The sequence below is a fragment of the Callithrix jacchus genome, chromosome 3 (genome assembly GCF_049354715.1).
Source record: "Callithrix jacchus isolate 240 chromosome 3, calJac240_pri, whole genome shotgun sequence".
Lineage (NCBI taxonomy): Eukaryota > Metazoa > Chordata > Mammalia > Primates > Cebidae > Callithrix > Callithrix jacchus.
The window spans coordinates 186,956,192-186,979,367 of NC_133504.1; the positions used below are offsets into that span (position 1 = coordinate 186,956,192).

Here is a 23,176-nt window from a genome sequence, read left to right on the forward strand (position 1 = left end):
GGAGGTCGGAAGCGGGCGCTGCGCAGCCGGGCGGTGACGGGCCATGGAGGGTCGCTTCTCAGGCCGCGGAGCGTCGCCGGAGGGACCGGCGGAAGAGGCAGAGCCGCAGTGCGCCGCCTGGAGCGGGGACAGCGGCACCGTGTCCCAGAGCCACAGCAGCGCCTCGGGGCCGTGGGAGGACGAGGGCGCGGAGGACAGCGCGCCTGGCCGCGACCTGCCGCTGCTACGCCGCGCCGCCGCGGGCTATGCCGCCTGCCTGCTGCCCGGAGCCGGCGCGCGGCCGGAGGTCGAGGCCCTGGACGCGAGCCTGGAGGACCTGCTCACTAGAGTGGACGAGTTCGTGGGCATGCTGGACATGCTTCGCGGCGACTCGTCCCACGTCGTCAGCGAGGGAGTGCCGCGCATCCACGCGAAGGCCGCCGAGATGCGGCGCATCTACAGCAGGATCGACCGGCTGGAGGCCTTCGTGAGGATGGTGGGCGGCCGCGTGGCCAGGATGGAGGAGCAGGTCACCAAGGCCGAGGCCGAGCTGGGCGCCTTCCCCAGGGCGTTCAAGAAGCTCCTGCACACGATGAACGTGCCCTCGCTCTTTAGCAAGTCGTCTCCCTCCAGGCCGCAGCAAGCCGGCTACGAAGCCCCCGTCCTGTTTCGGACTGAAGACTACTTCCCTTGTAGTGAGGTGCCCCAGCTCTGACGCCTGCCCGCCGCGGCCGGAGGACCCCAGCTGGGTGCTTACCTCCAGTGTGAACTGAATTGCAGATCCTGCCCATGGACATATGTGATGTTGGAGTGTGGAGTTTTAGAATGTACCGTGTGCAGACTCTCCTTGGTATATTCATGATTCCGAGTAGACTGTATAGACGTTTTATGTCTTCCAATTAAAAAAGGAGAGAGAGACGGGGTCTTGCTATGTGTTACCCAGGAACTGGCCGGAACTCCTGGGCTCAAGTGAACCTCCCGCCTTAGCCTCCCCAGTAGCTGAAACTACAGAGCCGGCACCGCACCCGGCCTGGGTCTTCCAAGTCGAATCAGAGCTGCTTGGCGACGGCATGGGGAATCAGTGAACTTTTCTATGCACTGTGGCAAAACTTATTTTTACGGATTTTACCAAACGGCATTACCTTTTCAAGATTTATATGTTTGTATAATCATAAGAAAATGGAGCCATTAAAGCCTTGTTATTATTCTGTCCTAATAGTCATCCAGTTTTCTATAACCTAGTTTTAGGGTAAATGATACGTTATTTAATACTGTGTTAAACCTCCCATAGCACGAATTGTAAACCAAAGGAAGTGATACTGTTTCTGAGAAAATTTGGATTTTTTGTGACTAATTCCGAAGTTGTATTTGAACCTATGACCTCACAGTCTTGGTTTGTCCATAGCAAACATATCTATACTTGGATTGCCGAACTTTGGTTTATAATTTAAATATTAATAGTAATTTTAAGTTAATTGGAAGTGGTTTCCTTCTGAAAATTCAGAACTTTACATATTTCTTTATTTGAAACAGACATATTGCTCATATATGCTTTTGGTAGTGGGATAAAGAAAAGGGGCTTGAGAATACCTCTTTTAGAGAGCTAATGTGAAAAGTGTAGCTTCTGTTTCAAAGCATGGTGTATTTCTTTCCCCTAGAAATGGATAGTTAAATGATTTGTGTGAGTGAATGGTATTAGGATTTTCTTGCAGATACAGTAGGCTTTTATGGAGATTCAAATATGTTTTATAAGGGGCCCAACTAAATAGTAGACCCGAAACAAGCATACACCTTAGGTGGCTCCTGTTTCATTTTCAGCGTCCCCACAGATCTCTGAGGTTCAGAGAGTAGCTCTGTTTCCATTCAGCTGTGTATTGTGAAGAATCTGATCATGTAATCCTGCACCTAGCTTCTATGGACCTTCACTGTCACATACTTACATTTTTTATTCAGGTAGTTCACTGACCACAAATAAGGAACTCGCTGAAAGTACAAGTAACCCAAGTTTAATATTCAGCGACTGCTGGTAACCCTATAAGTAATTCATATGTTTTGATGGCATAGCCACTGGATATGAAAATAGCATCCTTACATAATAAATACATTGCTAAAAGATTTTTTCACTTAAAGTTGGTATTAAAAAGCAGTAATTAGGAGCCGGGCGTGGTGGCTCACACCTGTAATCACAGCACTTTGGGAGGCCGAGGTGGGCTGATCACCTGAAGTCAGAAGTTCCAGACCAGCCTGGCCAACATGATGAAATCCAGTCTCTACTAAAAATATAAAAAATTAGCTGGGCATGGTGGCAAGCGCTTGTAATCCCAGCTACTTGGAAGGCTGAGGCAGGAGAATTGCCAAGATTGTGCCACTGCACTCCAGCCTGAGCAACAAGAATGAAACTCCATCTTAAAAAAAAAAAAAGTAATTAGGACAAATTGTGAAAAATTAAAATAACTTTAAAACTAAGAGTAAATATCTGCATAATAGAAACCTTAAATTCTAGAGCGCGTAAGTTAACAAGTGTGCTATAAAACTTAATTAGCTAGTCGTGTATAATGCTTAGATATTTAATTTACCTTCATAAAAGTAAATTGGGTTGAGAAAATTAAAAGTGTAATAGCCAGTAAGAAAATGGTATTCAGCTTAAGTTTTTAATGCTAATCACATAAAATATTCTAGCAATCCATCCAAAAGTAAAAAGTCCTGGCTCAGATGATAACGTGATTACATGTGCAGCTCATCTCTAACGGACCCTGGGTTCTGAAATTCTCGTAGTTAATTGGTGTTACTCCTGAGCTTCTCTAATAGAGATTTGTGCAGGGGCTTCTTGTTTGAGGAACTGAAGCTGGTTTGCACAGTGCAAGACATACGAGATGAAAGTGTATCTGCCTTAAGAATGAGGATGGGGGGCCAGGTACACCCCCGCCTCCTTGGCAGTGCCACGTTTGGAACACCTGGCTCCCACCTCTTCATCTTTTTTTTTTTTTTTTTTGAGACGGAGTTTCGCTCTTGTTACCCAGGCTGGAGTGCAATGGCGCGATCTCGGCTCACCACAATCTCTGCCTCCTGGGTTCAGGCAATTCTCCTGCCTCAGCCTCCCGAGCAGCTGGGATTACAGGCACGCACCACCATGCCCAGCTAATTTTTTTGTAATTTTAGTAGAGACGGGGTTTCACCATGTTGACCAAGATGGTCTCGATCTGTTGACCTCGTGATCCACCCTCGGCCTCCCAAAGTGCTGGGATTACAGGCTTGAGCCACCGCGCCCGGCCCCCACCTCTTCATCTTAACTCTGACCAGCCGGGTAATTGAGAGGGCCCTCTGTGTCTTGGAAAACAAATCCTTCTACCTCTTCTTTTCTTTCTTTCTTTCTTTTTTTTTAATTTGAGACGGAGTTTCGCTCTTGTCGCCCAGGCTGGAGTGCAATGGCACAATCTCGGCTCACCAAAACCTCCGCCTCCCAGGTTGAAGCGCTTCTGCCTCTCAACCTCCCAAGTAGCTGACATTACAGGCATGCGCCACCACACCCCGCTAATTTTTGTGTTTTTAGTAGAAGCAGAGTTTCTCTATGTTGGTCGCGCTGGTCTCAAACTTCCGACTGCAGGTGATCCACCCACCTTGGCCTCCCAAAGTGCTGGGATTACAGGCATGAGCCACTATGCCTAGCTGTTCCTCTAACTCTTCTTAAGTCAGTAACAAGTTGGGAGGAAGGCTCGTGCCCGGGGAGCTGAGGAAGAAGGCCCAGATGTCATCCTGGATGACCCCCGCAGACCATCTCTGCTGCTGGGGTCTAGCACTCCCCCACTTTCTGGAAGTATAAACAGATGGTGATAGGGTCTGATAAAGCTTGAGGGAGGCGCCCCACCATTACACTGGCGTCAGTTAATGTGTCCTTAGCTGCCACACACACAAGCACAAGAACTGCCAAGACTCTCAGGAGTCCATAGAACATCCCCTCGGTCCAAGGGCCTGGTGTGCAGGACTCGGCTTATGCACCAAATAGTATTGGCTACGAATGAGCTAGTGAGCACGTGTGGCTTTTCCCTGAAGCCACATCTTTGAGGAATGGGAGGAGTCTTGACACTGGAGTCACGCAGCCTGGTGTGAACCTGCTAACTGATCTCAGGCAGGGTCCAGCAAAGTCCCAAAAGGGCCAGACAGTCATTGTTTCAGAATTGCAGGCCATATGGTCTCACAACTACTCACTCTGCCCTTGGAGCACAAAAGCAGCCATAGATAATATGCCAGCAAATGGGCATGGCTGTGTGCCAATAAAACTTAATTCACAAAAACTGGTATTTCTTGAAACCTGAGACAAACTGAGAGAAGGAAGCCAAATAATGGCCTGGAATTTACAGTGTTAAACTAGCTTGACTAAAGAGCTGTCAGAGGCCTCGTGAGAAGACAAAAAGTGAGTTCCTCAGGAATTTTTCTTGCTGCTGAAAGTGAATAAGGATAAAGATGGGCCCAGGATGTGGACAGGGAATGCAGGTCACCAGCCTGCCCTGAAAATGAGACCAACGGGTCACAAGCAAGTGGGGCCCAGCTCGGATCATATTTGCCTTGTCACCCCGCTCTCCGTACCAGACGCTTCTCGTGGACTCTTGCGGCAGTATCTTCTGAGGGCTCAGGCTTGCAATAATATGTGGTTAATAAGAGCCCACATCCACCTCGTCACTCCCACGATGTGTTCCCAGCGCTCTGTCCGTCCCCACTGCTACCCAACTCAGCCAAGCCCCCAGCGTCACTCTGGGGCCACTCAACAGCCTAAGTGACCTCCTGCTTCCCCTTCCCCACTCCAAGCCACTCCCCGAATGGAACGCAGCAGCCAAAGGAGTCTATAAACAACATAAATGAGATGTATGGGGCTTTGCCTAAAGCTCTCATTAGCTTCTCCTCACATTGGAATAAAGCCTAATCGGTTCTCTGGCCTGACCTGGCTCCTGCCCCCTTGCTCACTCCCCTGCAGACTTCCCTGGACCCTGACAGATGCTCCATAGCATCTTTCCCTTCATATGAGGACATAGGAAGGGGACATAGGAAGTGTCCCCCCTCATAGCGCTTGCTACAGTTTGATATGCGTCTGTGTCATTATCTGATTACTGTCTACCTTACCCACCTCCGGGAGTAACAAGGGGATGTTAGCTCTGTCCACCTGGCTGTCTACTCAGCAGGCAGCTAGCACGTCCCTGGTACACTCACATATCTGTGGAATAAGCGACTGTCAGAATGACTAAGTGAATGAATGACTAGGCAAAATCTCAGCACCCCGAAAGGAATGCAAGACAGAAAGGCAAACACGAGAATTCAGTGAAACTAAGGGCTTGCTCAGAAATCAAGCACCGTGGGAGGATGAGGACACAAAGAAAAACAAGATGTGGTTCTTTGCCAAGAGCTGGGCAGGCCAGTGGGTGAGAAAGTCAGATGCCCAATCCAATTGAGTGCAACCCAAAGTTCAGCCAAATGCCACACAAGCATTCCCGGGGGCTCCAACAGGGCTTTCTTCTTATTCATGCCCTGGGCATGTTGATGCAGAACTTACAAAACTGTCTTTCTAAGAAAGCTCCTTGTATGTGCTGAGAGGTTAAAAAACCTTGTCTAAGTGAGGCACAGTGGCTCATGCCTGTAATCCCAGAGCTTTGGGAGGCCTAGGCCAGAGGATCACTGGAGGCCAGAAGTTCAAGACCAGCCTGGGCAACATAGTGAGACCCTGGCTCTACTAAAAATACAAAACTTAGCCAGGCGTTGTGGCTTGGGCCTTGTAGTCCTAGCTACTTGGGAGGCTGAAGCGGGAGGATCACTTGAGCTCAGCAGCTGAGGGCTGCAGTGAGCTGTGATCCTTCCACTGCCCTCCAACCTGGGTGACAGAGCAAGACCCCGTCTAAAAAAAAAAAAAAGTTAATTTTTAAAAAAAACAAACCACCGTTTTCCAAAGTGACTGAAATCGTTTGACCCGCTGGTGGAGAATGAGAGCTTCTCCTCTATACTGTTCATCGTCCAAGGAATGTGAGGGTTCCTGTAATGGGGTGGAGGGAACTTGGTTATCAAGGGGGATGGAGGATGCAAGGACCCTCTGGCTGTGGGATGTGGGGTCCGTGGTGGCTGCAGGGACTGCACCCTCCACAGCAGGGGGCGCTGCAGGAGCGGGAAAGGCCTGAAAGCAGCTGGTCCAGCCCCTGCCTTTAGGAAACTAAATCCCTACGTCCTGCCAGGGTCACTGGGCACTGGAAATTCAGAGCCCCAAGATCCTGTCCATCCTCGAGGGGCTCCCAGTATGCAGACAGAGCGGGGACGGCAGCTGCAGCTCAAGGCACAGTGGCTGTTCTTGCAAGGGGGCGGGGAGGGGAGGAAATTACGAGGGGGCGGAGAGGGTGCTGATTTGGAAGTGCCGTGTCTGGTAGGGACGGGAGACAAGGCTGTTTATGTCCACCTGGCTGTTATCTCTACCCAAAAGGAGCACGTCATTTCTTATGTGAGGTTTGTCTGTCTCCCCCGCAAGTAGGGAGATTGTGGCCTTTTTCCATTTGTCCACTCTGAATCTGTGACACCTGGCACTAGGCACCTAGCACCGAAAAAGACTGAAAATGCACCTGCTGAGGGAATGACAGGGACACTGTGGATGAGCAGGCTCTGGCAAGGAGAGCTGGGAGGCGCCAGGACCCAAGGGCTGCTCCCGGGTCAGCCCAGCTGCTGCCTCCCTGGTCCAGGGCCTGTGGGGTACACCTTCCTCCAAACTTCCCCCTTGCTCCCTGCTCCATCCTTCCGCTCTAGATGGGTCTCATAAGCAAGATGTCACCGGACTTGGTTCTCCTCGCCGGGCCTGACAGGCGTTTGTTTCGTGGTAGGTGCACTAGGGTGCACTGAGGACTAACCCTCAGTGGGTTAACTCCCGCATCTGGGTGCTTCCCCTAGTCACACCTGCCTGGCACTCCTTTTCTCTCCAGTTCACCCCTGCTGCTGGGGTCACAAGAACTCTGGGGTCCCAAGCAAAGGGAGACATTTACCAGCGCACACCCTCCACCAACTCTGTCAAAAACATTACCCAGGCTCCTGGTGTCCTCCCGAGTCGCCAAATGTCTCAGGTGGAAACACCCCCAAACATCCAGCCAACCCCAGGCCTCTGCTTTTCCTGAGACCCTGGTCCAGGAGCTCCCTAGATGCCGGCAGCCTGCCACTGCCTAAAAGCAGCTCGCTCTCTCTTTCCCTCTCTCTCACCTAAAAAAGATACCCTCTTACTTTAGTTGTGCAGAATAATTTTACTCTTTTTTGTGTGTATCAATCTGAGACTTGTACTGGCAAACCCAGAAAGCCCATTTCAGTGTTTTCTCGTGTAAAAAAATCAAAGATAAAAAGCAGCAGGCTCAGCCGGGCACGGTGGCTCACGCCTGTCATCCCAGCACTTTGGGAGGCTGAGGCCAGTGGATCACCTGAAGTCAGGAGTTCAAGACCAGCCTGGCCAACATGATGAAACCCTGTTCCTACTAAAAATACAAAAATTAGCTGGGCACAGTGGCATGCGCCTGTAGTCCCAGCTACTTGGGAGGCTGAGACAGGAGAATTGGTCAAACCCAGGAGACAGAGGTTGCAGTGAGCTGATATTACACCAGTGCACTCCAGCCTGGGTAACAAGAGCAAAACTCCATCTCAAAAAAACAAACAAACAAACAAACCACACAGGAGACTCCTCAAATATCTGTCACAATTCCTAGACTTGAAAATGCTTTCCAGGAGACTGTCTTAATAGAAGATTGTTTCCTGTTACTTTATTAAGTGAAATAAGAGCCGGCAGTATGGAGCGTGTGAGTGCGAGTGTGTGTGTGTGTGAGTGCGAGTGTGTGAGTGAGTGTGTGTGTGAGTGTGTGAGTGTGTGTGAGTGCGAGTGTGTGTGAGAGTGTGTGTGTGAGTGCGAGTGTGTGTGTGAGTGAGTGTGTGTGAGTGCGAGTGTGTGTGTGAGTGTGTGTGAGTGCGAGTGTGTGTGAGTGTGTGTGTGTGAGTGCGAGTGTGTGTGTGAGTGTGTGAGAGTGTGTGTGTGTGTGTGTGTGTCTGCTAGTGATGTGACAGGACTGGTTTGGAACATGCTGATTTTCAATTGTCAACTGCCAGCACTAACGCTTCACAGAATTCTTCAGACATTAGCTCCAAAATTCAGGAAAGATGGTAAATGCCAATGAGAGAGCGGGAGAAAAGTAGACTTGGTACGTGTACTGCCGGGTTGAGGAATGGGTTGACATACACAAGAATGCTCTGGAAGAGAAGACGGGCCGTGTAGCACCGCGGTCAGACATGGCTCAAGGTCTCGTACCGCCGCTGCCTGTCTATGCAACGTTAGAGTGATGGTTCATCTCCAAGCCTCGGATTTCTCACCTGTAGAATGAGAAATAATCAATAGTATCCACCTCAAAAACTAAGATGTTCAGAAGGACATTTAAGTTGGAAATGTAATTGTTCTTATTTTCTTACTGACTTTTTTCAGTTTAGCCAATTTTTATCATCCTTTTTCTAAAATTGTGGTAAAACACGTGACAGAAATTTACCACTTTAACCATTTTCAATGTACAATTTACTTGCATTAAGTACATACATATTAATGCACAAACATCACCGCCCATCCATCTTCAGAACTTTGGGGCTCTGTCCCCATTACACACTAACTCTCTAGTCCCCGTCCCCCTGCCCCAGCACCCGCATTCTGCTTTGTGTCTCTATGAATCTGCCGACTCTAGGGACCCCGCAGAAGTGGAATCCTGCGCTATTTGCCCTTTTGTGATTGACTGCTACCGCTTAGCATGGTGTCCTCAGGGCTCATCCACACTGTAGCCCATGTCGGAATCGCCTTCCTTTTTAGGGCTCAGTAGCACTCCATGCTGTGTGTGCCCCCCTTGGCTTAGCCACTCGTCTGTCAGTGCACTTCGGTTGCTCCCCCTCTCGGCCGTTGTGAGCAGTGAGTGTGGGGGAGCCTCCAGCCCTTCCCGGTGCAGTGCTCTGGCAGAGCCGTGGGACCAGGCCAGGGGTCTGATGAGCGCCTGATGGTGATGTTGAGCTTGGCCGAGTCTCCCTTCACCCCCAGCCAGGCTCGCAGGCCTGTGACCAAACTTGACCTCCACAACTTTCTCTTCCACTGTGACAAGGCTACTTCCCAGTGGGCTCTTGGCTTCACATAAGGAGCCCCTCATGGGCAGCTCAGCAGGCTGTCCCGAGGTAGCCATGCCTCTGTCCTAACATGTCACCCCCTCTCCTGTTTTGTCCAGGCCATGGGGAGGCAGCAAGAGGAGCTGTTTGTAGAGAGGGACCCGTTCAGGTCGAGCAAGGCATTTAGACTTCGCCCCGAGAGCCCTTGGAGGATGCCTGGTGCTCAAGACCAGCCACGGAGGAGCTGGGCGCTGCAGCCGGGCTGCTGACCTCCACTGTCACAGCCTGCAGAGCAGGGCCATCTGGTTCTGCTGATGTCGACTTCAGGGTGTGGGGACCTCTGAGGCTTTGACAACTTGAGGCTGGCAAGGGGGACAGGGAGCAGGCAGAACCTTCTAAGACTCCCACTTTTAAAGACAGTGACCTTTATCCTGGGGATCACAGGAGCCACGGGGCCTTTCCTGGGAGTAGCTCAGAGTGGGGTTACACTCAGGGGCTGCCTGTTCATCCCAGCATCTGCCCGCAGGCAGCAGGTCCAGTCTGCACCACACGCTGCAGATCCCTAAGGCTGCCCCTGGCTGAAGTCAGTGGGGCCGAGGGAGTCAACAGAAGACAAAGCATGACTGCATGACTGTAAGGACGCACGCTCGCCATAAATGTGCATTGACCCTGCTCTGTTCTTGGAACCTGCCAAGGTTCAAGCATCTGTCCACATACCCCAGGAGGGGCTTGGCCAGCTCGGCCTGATGTCGACACCGTCTCTGGGCACCGGGGGCCAGTGTGGTGCAGCTGGGAGGGTCCCCAGAGCTGAGGGCCTTGAGTGAATGATTGCAACTCTTTGGGCCTCGGTTTCCTCATCTGGAGTCTGTGATGGGGACTACATGAGCTCAACAAACCACCACAGGTCTCCCGAGTACCTGCTGGGGCCGGCCTGGCATCGGGCTCTGGGGATAGGCAGATCACATGCTCCGGAACGACAAATCCCTATGCCCTCTTCACGGTGTGACTTGGACACTCGGCCCACCCCATGGGTCTCCTGCCCATCTTCCTCTATCCTTTGGGACACTCATTCTGAGCGAAGCCAGGCACCACATTGTGAGGAAGCCCAAACCAGCCCATGCGACATGACTGTGCCGAGAGGCACAGTGGGAGGACCCGAGGACCCCCGGACAGCCAGCTTGGCAGTGACCCAGCCTCCGTGCGCCAGCCCTAGCCTCTGACTCATCCAGTGGAGGCTCCAGACATTGTGACACAGAGACAACCCATTCCCTCTGTCCTGCCCGGTATTCCTGACCCACCCACAGACTGTGAGCTGAATGAATGTGCTCTGCAGCCAAAGTAACAGGAACACCCACCATGCCCACCCCACCCTAGCAGGGCGCAGCTAGAGGGTGGGCCGACTGAGTCAGCACAGGCCACTGAGCCAGCGCCGGTGGGGCTGGAGGCGCACATGTGGGGCTGGACTGAAACAATCAGGAGTTAGCCTGGGAGTCAGGGAAGACAGCCTCAGGCCTCAGCCTTGGCAGAGCGGGCAAACGAAGCTGCCAGGTGGATCAGGTGAGGGAGGGAGCCCCAGGAAAGGAAAGCTGCACAGACAGGGAGGTGGGGACCTGCCCTGGTGCCTGGGGGCAATGTCAGCACCAGGGCCAAGGAACACATGGGAGCCGGGTGGCAGGGAGAGGCTGGTCCTGGGCCTTGGCTTGGAGTGTGTCCACAGGAAGGTCTTCAGTTAGGAGAAGACACAGGGGAGGACAGGCTGGGGCAGTGGACAGGGCGTTGCAGTTCTGTCATCACTGGGTCCCCCTTTGAGAGGCTGAGAAGACCAGGGCCCCCCACTCTGCGGCCCTGCTCCACATCCTGCCCACCAGCCTGCCAGGGACTGACCCAACTCCAGGAGGCCCCAACCTGTGAAGGAAACAGTGGGCCGAAGAGCAGGTGCCCTGCTCAGGGCACTGGCAGGCAGGACTCTGGGCCTGGTTCCCCGCCAGCTGCTGTGAGTGGGCATGGTGGCTACCCCGGCTGTCCTGGCCAGGTCAAGTTTTTGGACATGCCTTGGAACAACCAGGCAGTGTGTTGTTCCACGCAATCATACACATACATGCACACACACCACACACGTACACACATTACAATCATACCACACACATACGTATGCATGCACATATATCACAATCATATGACACACATGCACATCCATGCACACACCACACACAATCATACCATACACATGCACACACATGGACACATGCATGAACACATCTCACAATCATACCACACATATATGCACACACAAACGCACACATGACACACAGTCATACCACATATGCATACACACATGCACACACATTACACACAATCATAACACGCATACACACATGCATGCACATGTATTACACCATATATCACACACATGACACATGCACACACAACACACATCATGTACACACATGCCATGCACAAACATTACATACATATGCACCCAATACATGCCTCATACACACAACGTACTGCACACACACGCATACTGTGGTGACACATAGGCATGGCATTGAGGAGGCAGAGTTGGGTTCCATCCCTGTTCCTTTTTTTTCCCCCCTCGGAATGGAGTCTCGCATCATCGCCCAGCTGGAGTTGAGTGGCGGGATCTCAGCTCACTGCAACCTCTGCCTCTCAGGTTCAACCGATTCTCCTGCCTCAGCCTCCTGAGTAGCTGAGATTACAGGTGCCTGCCACCACGCCTGGCTATTTTTTCATATTTTTAGTAGAGATGGTGTTTCACTATGTTGGTCAGACTCCTGACCTTGTGCCCACCTCAGCCTCCCAAAAGTGCTGGGATTACAGGTGTGGGCCACCATGCCCATCCTCCTATACCACTATTTTACTAGCTGTGAATTTAGACAAGTTACAGACGCTCTGTGACCCTCAGTCTTCTTATCTGCAGAATGAGGTTACTCAGGGCACCTGTTTTCTGAGATTGTTGGAGAACCCTTGAGCTCAGGGGTGAGGAAGACAGAGCTTCGTGAGGCACTATTCATCTTTCAGTCGAAAATTTTTAATTTTGTTTCTGACTTGGAAGAGGAGGGAAGGAAGACTAGGGGTGAGTTCTCCCACGTAAGACGGCTTCCTGTGGTGACGAATTTAGACTCGCCGCATCTGTGCATGCTCCTGTGGCCTCCTAGAGCCTGGGTGGCAGATGGGGGGCCTGGCATGTGCATCCTTCGTTTCAGGCCGTGCCCGGCCTCCCCTTCATAAAGACCTGTTTCTTCCCGGCTGCACTGTTGGCGCAGCCGCTGAGGCTCAATGAGCTATTCTGAGCTCCCAGCCTGGCTGCCGTGGACACACTCAGGCCTTCTGTTTGCCCACGGCTGCCCTGTGGGGCTTTCATAAAGCAGCCCTGTTCTCTCTCCCACGGCGCAGCCGCCCGCTCCTTGGGGCCTCCTCAGGGAGGAGGCTGTGCCAGCCTGGGAGCGGGGGCGGGGGAGGCTGCTCTTTGCTGGCTTCCAGGAAGACGTGCACGCTGTGTGTGGCCAGAGCTGGGGCGCCTCTTTGTTGGCAGCCCCATTGAGTTAGGAGTGATTTGTTAGGGGGGCAAGACACGTGTTCAGCAGGCAGGCTGCTGCTCACTCCCTTGAGAGGGCAGGCCTCCCTCTGAGATGCAAGCTCACCGAGGCCACTAGGCACCGGGCCTTTGCATGAGCTGTTCCTCTGATCTTCCTGGGGTGGCCTCTTCCCTTCCCTCTCCTCCTCCCCCTCCTCCTGTCCCCCTTCTCTTCTCCTCTATTCCTCTCCCTCCTCCCCTCCGCCTCCTCCCTTATTCCCCACTCTTCTTCCTCACCCCTTCCACCCCCTCCCTCCCCCTGCCCTCCTCCCCATCCTCTCTCCCTCCTTCCTTTCACCTCCTCCCCTACTTTCCCTCCTCCTCCCTCCTCCCCTCCCTCTCCCCTCCTCTTCCTCCCTCCTCTCCCCTTCTCCTCTCCTCTCTTCCTCTCCCTTCTCTCCCCCCCTTCCTCCTCCTCCCCGTCTTCTCCCCTTCCTGCCCCTCCCTCTCTTTCCCCTCCTCTCCCCTTCTCCCCTCTCCTCCATCTGTAACCTTAGGTTTTGTTCCTGTCTCTAAGGTCTTGCTGCTCCTGTGGGAGTTCCTCCATGTGTTCGTCCTTGTCTTGCCCCTCTAGAGGGAACGCTTCCCTGGATCAAAGAGAAGTCTGCCTTGTTCATGTCCATTCCCCAGACCCCGCACAGTGCCTGGCTCAGAGGAAGCCACAGTCAAAATTTGTTAGATGAATGAATGAATGAAGAAATAAATATATGAATCCATGAAGCAGTGATTCAGTAGATCAATTACTTAATCCATGAGACCAGGAGGCACAGGCAGGAGAGTGAGTTTCCCTTTTAGCAGGAATCCTTGCCATCCACATACGCATTTAGTCATCTGATCTTCCCCATTCACCTCTAAGCCCTTCCAGGGTACCCAGAACGCACCCCCAGCCCTAGGCCTGGCACACACCGCTGCTCAATAAACCTTGATTTAACGAATATGCCAAGGCCAGTCCCATGGCGTCTGATCAATTTTTCCAGAACTTCGCACCGGCTGTTCCCTGGGACTGGAATCCTGCCCCTGGCTTTTTCACATGGAGATCGCCCTCCGCTGACACACCCACTCCTCTGGGCAGCTGCTCCCGCCGTATTCTGAGCTTCTTCCCTGGTATTCTCTGCTCAGCACCTGCATAGCTCCTTCCTAGACCTCACTGATGGACTTAATGCTTGTTTACCCATTTCCATTACACTTGGAGCACCCTGAGGCCGGTACCTTCCTGCCCTGCTTGGCCCGTGTCCTCAGTTCCTGGGACAGCGTGGGTTCACAGGACCTGTTGAGTGATCATTTCTTGTTGAGTAAATGAACGGGTGGACCAACAAGCGCAGAAAGCTGATTGTGTGTCCATCTTACAGTGGAGGGTAGTGGCCCTGATAGGTCAACAGAAGTTGTCAGAAATGCAGACACCAGAATCCCATCCTCTGCTCATTCATGCAACAGGTTTTCATCCAGGGGAGGGATGGGCCATGAAATAGGCTTCCGTGGAGGCAGAGACAGAGGCCAGGTGCAGAGGGCCACCCTCCCTGAGGCAGGGTGCAGCCCAGGGGAGGGATGGGCCATGAAATAGGCTTCCGTGGAGGCAGAGACAGAGGCCAGGTGCAGAGGGCCACCCTCCCTGAGGCAGGGTGCAGCCCAGGGGAGGGATGGGCCATGAAATAGGCTTCCGTGGAGGCAGAGACAGAGGCCAGGTGCAGAGGGCCACCCTCCCTGAGGCAGGGTGCAGCCCAGGGGAGGGATGGGCCATGAAATAGGCTTCCGTGGAGGCAGAGACAGAGGCCAGGTGCAGAGGGCCACCCTCCCTGAGGCAGGGTGGTCAGGGAAGGCCCCCTGGGGAAGGTGAGGCAGTCCTGGAGTGGAGTCCCAAGGAAGGAACTGGCATTCAGCAGTGGGTGAGAGCCAGGCAAGCAGCGTGTGTAAAGGGCAGACCTCGAGGGGATGTGGAGCTGACCTCCAGCCCAGCAGGGTGGGCGTGGGGATGAGGCCTGGGTCTGTTCTGCTCAAGCTGAAGAACCAGGGTCACTGGTGGAAGCCCCGGAGGAGGATTGGTTTTAGGTCAATATAAAGGAACATGTCCCAGAGGCAGAGCCATGCAGATAGAATGAACTTTCTGAGGAAGGAATGAGCCCTCCATCCCTGGGAGTATGTAAGCCGTGATGCTGGAGAGGGATGAGGGGCTCACCTAGACAGAAAACCTGTAAAACCCCTTCTGATCCAGAAAATCTATATTGAAAGAGTCTAATGCAGGCAGAGGAGGTATTTATCAGATAATATCAACATAATTTTCATACAAATTTGCATAAAGATGATCATTACAGAGATTTTTTTATGGAGTACGTAAAACCCATCTCATAAGCTCCACGTTTAGAGAGTTATTCTTATGTAATCAGCATGCGAGTGTTCAGACAGTTGCTAAAATCACTGCAACAGTGTTTTGCTTTTGGTTTTTTTTAATTATTATTTTTTTTTTTTGAGAGGGAGTTTTGCCCTTGTTACCCAGGCTGGAGTGCAATGGCGCGATCTCGCCTCACCGCAACCTCCGCCTCCTGGGTTCAGGCAATTCTCCTGCCTCAGCCTCCTGAGTAGCTGGGATTGCAGGCACACGCCACCATGCCCAGCTAATTTTTCGTATTTTTAGTAGAGACGGGGTTTCACCATGTTGACCAGGATGGTCTCGATCTCTTGACCTCGTGATCCACCCGCCTCGGCCTCCCAAAGTGTTGGGATCACAGGCGTGAGCCACCGCGCCCGGCCTGCAATAGTGTTTGTAACGGAGGAAAATTGGAAACAATCTGAATGTTCACTGGCATGTTTATTTCCTGTCTCCCCCATGGGCTGTGAGCTCCAAAGCCTGGACCTTGTCTGTTTCATTGGCAGCTCTGTCCTTCAGGTGCAGTAGAAAGAAGAGATAGAATGTAGGGCCGGGCGCGGTGGCTCAAGTCTGTAATCCCAGCACTTTGGGAGGCCGAGGCAGGTGGATCATGAGGTCAACAGATCGAGACCATCCTGGTCAACATGGTGAAACCCCGTCTCTACTAAAAATACAAAAAATTAGCTTGGCGTGGTGGTGCGTGCCTGTAATCCCAGCTACTCAGGAGGCTGAGGCAGGAGAGTTGCCTGAACCCAGGAGGCGGAGGTTGCGGTGAGCCGAGATCGTGCCATTGCACTCCAGCCTGGGTAACAAGAGCGAAACTCCGTCTCAAAAAAAAAAAAGAAGAGATAGAATGTGCTCTTTGTTTCACTTTTTATTTTGTTTTCTCCCTGCCTAGTCTGTGAACCTATATACTCTTTTTTTTTTTTTTTAAGTATAACTTGGCCGGGCATGGTGGCTCACACCTGTAATCCCAGCATTTTGGGAGGCCGAGGTGGGCAGATTTCTTGAGACCAGGAATTTGAGACCAGCTTGGGAACATAGGGAAACACCGTCTCTACTAAAAATAGAAAAATTAGCCAGGCATGGTGGCGCACACCTGTAGTCCCAGCTACTCGGGAGGGTAAGACATGAGAATCACTTGAACCCAGGAGTCGTAGGCTGCAGTGAGAATAGATCACACCACCAGCCTGGGCAAAATAGTGAGACTCTGTCTCAAAAATAAATAAATAAATAAATAATAATCAAGGTATAACTGTACTGATGAGAAAGAGAGTTAATGAAAACGGGATTCTAACAGCAGTTGTTTCTGGATGATGAGCGGAAGATGATTTTTGTTTTGTTCTTCATGTTGCACTGAGTTTTTCATGCTGTCTACAATAGACACATATGATGTTTGTAATGTGAAAAAATCGTGAGAGAAAAACAGAAGGACATCAGAGTAAAAAGAGAAAAGGAAAAGGCAAGAAAGAAAAACGGCTTCATTTGCCGAACGCTAAGAACAGCTTCTGAAGCCAAACAGAATCATGTAAGACTTTTTCTGAACGCACCTACTGGCATCTTTTTTTTTTTTTTTAATAGAGACGGGGTTTCATCATGTTGGCCAGGCTGGTCTTGAACTCCTGACCTCGTGATCCACCCATCTCGGCCTCCCAAAGTGCTGGGATTACCGGCGTGAGCCACTGCACCTGGCAAAAACTCTCTCTTTTTTTTTTTTTTTGAGACGGAGTTTCGTTCTTGTTACCCAGGCGGGAGTGCAATGGCGCGATCTTGGCTCACCACAACCTCCGCCTCCTGGGTTCAGGCAATTCTCCTGCCTCAGCCTCCTGAGTAGCTGGGATTACAGGCACATGCCACCATGCCCAGCTAATTTTTTTTTTGTATTTTTAGTAGGGATGGGGTTTCACCATGTTGACCAGGATGGTCTCGATCTGTTGACCTCGTGATCCACCCACCTCGGCCTCCCAAAGTGCTGGGATTACAGGCTTGAGCCACTGTGCCCATCTTCTTGCCATCTGGCTAGGATCACACTAGTTTGGGGATGAAACTTGTTTTCAGTGTCCCAGTGGCCACCTCTAAGCTCGCCTCCTCCACCCGGGGTGTCTTGTCATAGCCTGCCGTGGGCGTGGACTTGACATTTATCTGGGCTCACAAGCCAGCAGCACTGTCTGGGCGTCCCAAAGCCACTTCTGTTCAAGCCAGATAACTGCCAAGGAAATAACTCCGCCAACGAGGAATCTGCCTTCGAATCTGTCCTCCCAAACAAACAAGCTCCCTCAGTGTTCAGGAGGAGGCAGCTCACTCTGAGTTGTTCACATTTGTGGAGCTCTCAGGTTCTCGGGGCCCAAAGGGATTCAGTCTCCTGATGGGGTTGGAATCGAAGCTACCTACCAGAAGGCACTGCTCACCGTCTGTCACCCTGGGGAAGCAAAGAGGTCCCCAGCCACTAGATGTGTGCAAGCCGAGGCTGGGCCACCCTTTGTCAGAGACCTTGTAGCAGGGGTGTGATCATCAGATTGCGGGGTGCAGGGGGCGGGCATTATCATCTCCACTGGCCAGGTGACAGGGTTTGAGCTCAGAGGGGTGAAATTTACCATCTCCTAGTCCACTGCTGGGAAACCCAGGTACAAATCTGGGCTGGCCTGCCGACAGCCTCCCCACTGCACTTGCTGGTACCATTTTCTACAAGATGTTAGGGTTGCCTAGAGGACGGAGGGGACCCCTTGGCCTGGGGAAGGCCAGGGAAGGCTTCCTAGAGGACGTGCTGCTTAAGCCGGGGCTGAAGGAGGTGTCGGCTCCGAGCAGGAGAGACAAGAGGTTCTCACCCTCTGGTTCCACAATGACAGCACAGAATTTGCCAGTTCAGGGTCCCTGCCCCTGGAGCCCATGCCTGTAGCCGCCCCGTCCACAGACAGAAGCACACACAGACACCTCTCCTCACGAGCAGCTGGCTCCGAGCTTCACAGAACAAGAAGCGCTGACTCGGAGGACGAGGCCTGGTTCAAACCCCGCCGTTTACTGGCTGTGTGCTCTTGGAGGTCACACACTTCTCTGTCAAATTGCTGAAAGTAAACTTACTGCACAGGACACATTCTGTGCTCAGTTATGTCTGCTGAGCCCAGCTGGGGTGCAGGCACTGCCACGGGCTCAGAGAAAAGAACAAGGCACAGAGCAGGGGCCACTTTCAGGGACCCGCCATGCTGGTGAAGAGGGAATGGTGAAGAGGGTCCCAGGGGCAAGGGCACGGGCAGTGATGGGAGCATAGACGCAGTGAGGCAGGGGAGGGAGCGGGAGGCTTTCTACAGAAGGGGTGCACTGAGGACAGTGTGGGGGAGGGTTCAAGAGATGGGGATGGCCCGGAGGACACAGGACTCACTGGCCAGGCAGCATTGCCATTATTTCTGTTATTACTTTTCTCTGAGGCACAGAGAGGGTAAGGCAGCTGCCCAGGGCCACCCTGTTAGGGGGTGGCAGGGCCAGGACTGGGCCCCAGGCCTAACTAGAGGCCCCCATGCCCATGATGCACTGGTCTTCAATGGGTGCACAGGTGGAATCTCTTTTTTCTTTGAGACAGTCTTGCTCTGTCACCCAGGCTGGAGTGCGATGGCACGATCTTGGCTCACTGCAACCTCCATCTCCTGGGTTCAAGCAATTCTTTCACTTCAGCCTCCAGAATAGCTGGGATTACAAGTTCGTGCCACCACGCCTGGTTAATTTTTATATTTTTAGCAGAGACAGGGTTTCACTATGTTGGCCAGACTGGTCTCGAACTCCTGACCTCAAGTGATCCACCTGCCTCAGCTTCCTAAAGTGTGGGGATTACAGGCGTGAGCCACGGCGCCTGGCCTTATGGGTGGGATCTCTGATCCTCCTGGTTCATGGATCTCCTGATTATGCTCCAAATCCACCTTCTACTTTCTTGAAACAAGGGCCCACGACACTTTCTGCTTAAGCCTAAAGTGCCGGTAACCAGGAGGGATCCCTGAAAGGACCCCTATGTCCCTCTCCATCCTGCAGCGCAGCCACTCTGGTTTCTCCCCGGCTCTGGGGACCAATGGCTCTGTCTGACCTAGTGGCTTCTCATCAAGGTGCCCTTCCAGAGAGCCAAGCACCGAATGGGACCAGCCCAGGTGGTCACTCGGCTCTGCTGAGGCCTGTTTGGATCTCAGGGTGACTGGCCCTGCCAGGGTGACTCAGCTGTTCCTGCAGCTGGGCGTGGGCTGATGGCTGGGAGCTCTCCAGGCAGCCTGCAGTGGCCAGGCTGCAGAAAGGCAGGGGGGCAAATTCTTATTTTGCTTTCAAAGCCTCCAGCTCCGGGCCCAGGGAGCCAGGTACACTCAGCCTGTTGAAAAACGGCCTCCTTCTCGGGGAAGTCTCTGTCATGGGGAAAAGCTGGGATGCTCAGAACCGAACAGGAACTGAAAGTCAGCCCAGGCAAGTCCTTCATTTCACAGCTGAGGAAACTGAGGCCGAGAGGCTGACCTGCTTGGAGTCACACACATGTAGGGTGGAGCAGGCCTGTGCTCTTTCCTCTGGGACCCCAGACCTCTCTGGAGAGACACCACACTGCTTGGATCCAGGCTGCAGGACACCCTGAAAAGCAGGCCCATTGAAGACTAGTGCAGGTGGGCAGGAAGGCGGGCCTGGGGCCCAGCCCTGGACCTTCCAGTTTCTAACAGGGTGGCCCTAGACAGGTGTCTTACCCTCTCTATGACTCAGTCTCCCCTCTGGCCGCTTGCTGGGATCTCCAGAAGGGTCCAGTTAGTGGCAGTGTGTGGTCAACTTGGTGCACAGAGGGTTCCTTCTGTGCTCACCAAACTCAGAAGAGGAGGCCCCAGAGCCTTGAAGAAGAAGACGCCTCCTGCCTGCCACTGCTGGGGAAACGCCTGCCTGGCCCTCCCACGCACATATACACACAGCCAGGAGGACTTGACAGCACACGGAGAGTTTGCTTCTCCTGAGAGTAGGCTGGAGTGCAGGGGTCACAGCAGGTGAACCTCAACTTTCCCTCCGCAAAAGTCACCTGTGAAACCCACTCATTTGTGCAACAGGTATTGACCAAGCGCTTGCTGTGTACAAGGTCCTTCCCCAGGATCTGGAGACAGAGCCGTGGCCAAAGCAAACAGAACCCTGCCCCATGGTCCTTACTTCCAACGGGCGAGCTCATCAACAAGTTGCGAATGAGTCAGACGCATGTGGGGAGTAACATAGCGACTGTGATGCGTGGAGAGGGATCGGCGCCCCGGACAAAGAGGCGAGCAGAGCAAGGGACTAGGAAGCGATGGGGGTGGGAATTTTAGAGGGGGACCCAGAAAGGGCCAGCCCGAGCAGGTGACCTCCAAAACAGAGGGCGGAATAAGGTGAGGGCACAAGCCATGAAGGTTTCTGCAGGAAGAGCGTTCCAGGTGGGGGAACGGCCCGTGCAAAGGCCTTGAGGCAGGAGCCCCATGTAACAGCAGCTCCAGCGAACCGAGGAGGGAAGGAGGGGGTGAGGGAAGGAGGTGGAGGATGCCGTGTGGGTGTGGACTGGGAGAGAGGACCGGCCTTCCTCTTCTGTGGCATCGGCTTGTTCTGTTCCAGGGTGATAGAAGTGCTCAGCCCCCACAAAGTACAAAATCCCCGAAGACAAGGAGATCCATGAACTGGGGGATGAGAATCCCACCCGCTTGAAACATGCCATGTTGGTGACACCTCTTCCCTCAGGCGTCTTTGTCCCCTCCCCGAACTGATTTCCCACTCTGCTCCTCAAACAAGAGAGTCTCAGAAGGCCATGGCCACAAAGGGTCAGGGCACCAGCCTTGGAACAAAGACCTAAATCCTCAGCCAGGTGTCCCTGCTGCTGACCCTGGCCTCACTCAGCCGCCCTCCGCCTTGCCCCCTGTGCCACCCCAGGCCTTGACAAGAGCCGTTGTCTCCATTAGAAGCGTGTTCGCCTTCACTGTCCCCCACAGAGGGGCACATCTTCCAGGTGTCACACGTGGTCATAACTCAAAACTACTCACTGACTGAATCCCTTCACAGTTCTGTCTCCAGAGTCCTCAACTGATTCCATAGCTTAGCTGAGTACCTACCATGTACCATGCCTCTTTCTCAGATGTTCAGTCGGAAATCATGAGACCTGGGTTTTAGCTGTGTGCTAAAGGAACAAGCCCCTTGTCCTCTCTGGCTCTCAATTACAATCAAATCTTTCAGAGCTGGAAGGGATCATAGAGTTCCCCAGTGTAAGCCCTTGCCCGAAGCATGGGACATCTCTGCTGCATCCACATTCAGTCATGACCCAGTCTCTGCTTGCTCACCTCCAGAGACAGGGAGATCACTCCCAAACTCCCAAGAAGGGTCACTCCTGGGTATTTTCCAGAGTAAATGAAGATCCCTCAGACTGGAAAAGGCTTAGGCATTAGTAAGCCTGGTTCAGATCACACTTTTAGCTCCATGACCTCGGGCATGTCACGTAACCTTTGTGAGCCCAAGGTTTACCATCCATAAAATGGGGGATCACAGCTGGGCGTGGTGGCTCACTCCTGTAATCCCAGCACTTTGGGAGGCCAAGGTGGTAAGATCACCTGAGGTCAGGAGTTTGAGACCAGCCTGACCAACATGGAGAAACCTCGTCTCTACTAAAAATACAGTAATTAGACAGGCATGGTGGCACATGCTTATAATCCCAGCTACTCAGGAGCTGAGGCAGGAGAATCATCTGAACCCGGGAGGTGGAGGTTGTGCTGAGCTGAGATCGCACCATCGCATTCCAGCCTGGACAACGAGAGCGAGACTCTGTCTGTAAAAACGATGGCGATCATAATTGCTTTCTGTGAGAGTTGTCTCCAAGATCAAGCAACGTGGCCAGGAGGTGCCTGCACACAGTATACACCGGGGACATTGAAGAGATGTCAGATACACGCCGAGGAGCACCACGTCCTGATTACTACAGCAGTTCCCAGGACCTGAGTGTGCATGGTTCCGGGTGGGGGCTGGGAGGGGAGAGGTGGTAGAAGGAGGTTGTCTGCAGGTCCTGGCAAGGCAGCACATCCTAGGAGGGGCCGTGAAGACGAGGTCAGAATGCTGGAAGAAAGAAGCTAGAAACGTACACAATAGATGAGTAAATATTTCGTGTGGTCAGATCACAAGCCTTAAAAATTTGCCATTTTAACCGTTTTTAAGTGTACACTTCTAGGGACCTTAGTACATTCACAGCTGGGCACAGTGGCTCTTGCCTATAATCCCAGCTGAGGTGGAAGGACCACTTAAGGCCAGGAGTTCAAAACCAGCTTGGGCAACATCGTGAGACCTTGTACAAAAAAATAAAAATTAGCTGGGCCTGGTGGGACATGCCTGTGGCTGAGGTGGGAGGATGACTTGGGCCTAGGAGCTCGAGGCTGCAGCGAGCTGTGATCACACCACTGCATTCCAGCTGGGGCAACAGAGCAAGCACTGAAAGAAAAAATATAAGTACATTCACAGGTAGGGTGTGGGGGCTCACGCCTGTAATCCCAGCACTTTGGGAGGTGGAAGAGGGTGGACCTGAGGTCAGGAGTTTGAGACCAGCCTGGCCAACATGCTGAAAAACCCAGTCTCTACTAAAAATACAAAAATTAGCCGGGGGTGGTGACAGGCACCTGTAATCCCAGCTACTCAGGAGGCTGAGGCACGAGAACTGCTTGAACCCAGGAGGCGGAGGTTGTGGTGAGCCGAGATCATTCTGCTGCATTCCAGCCTCGGCAACAGAGCAAGACTCCGTCTCAAAAAATAACAACTAAATTAAAAAGCCTATTCCGTGTTGTCCAGCCGTCACCACCTCACCCGTCCCCCAAACTCATTCAACTTCCGCAGCTGAAACTCCGTCCCCATTAACCACGAACACTCATTCCTCTGTCCCCAGGCCCTGGCACTTGCCATTCTACTTTTTATCTTTATGGATTTGACAACTCCAGGACCTCGTGTGAGTGGGACCCTACAGTATTTGTCCTTCCGTGACTGCTTTGTCTCATTTAACATAATGTCTTCAGGTTCATTTGTGTTGTAGCATGGGTCAGAATTCCCTTATTTTTTTTTCTTTGAGACAGGGTCTTACTCTGTCACTCAGGCTAGCGCGATCTCGGCTCACTATA

General features: G+C 52.6%; 1 protein-coding gene across 1 annotated transcript; it reads left to right on the forward strand.

The window, feature by feature from the left end:
* BLOC1S4 (biogenesis of lysosomal organelles complex 1 subunit 4) lies at window positions 1-1,460 on the forward strand. The gene has a single exon (XM_008993626.5). The coding sequence runs from the start codon at window positions 44-46 to the stop codon at window positions 692-694; it is 651 nt and encodes a 216-aa protein (XP_008991874.1). The 5' UTR covers window positions 1-43; the 3' UTR covers window positions 695-1,460.
* The last annotated feature ends 21,716 nt before the right edge of the window (window positions 1,461-23,176 follow it).

Coding starts and splice junctions, on each gene's coding strand:
- BLOC1S4 (XM_008993626.5), top strand. CDS start 44: ATGGAGGGTCGCTTCTCAGGCCGCGGAGCGTCGCCGGAGGGACCGGCG.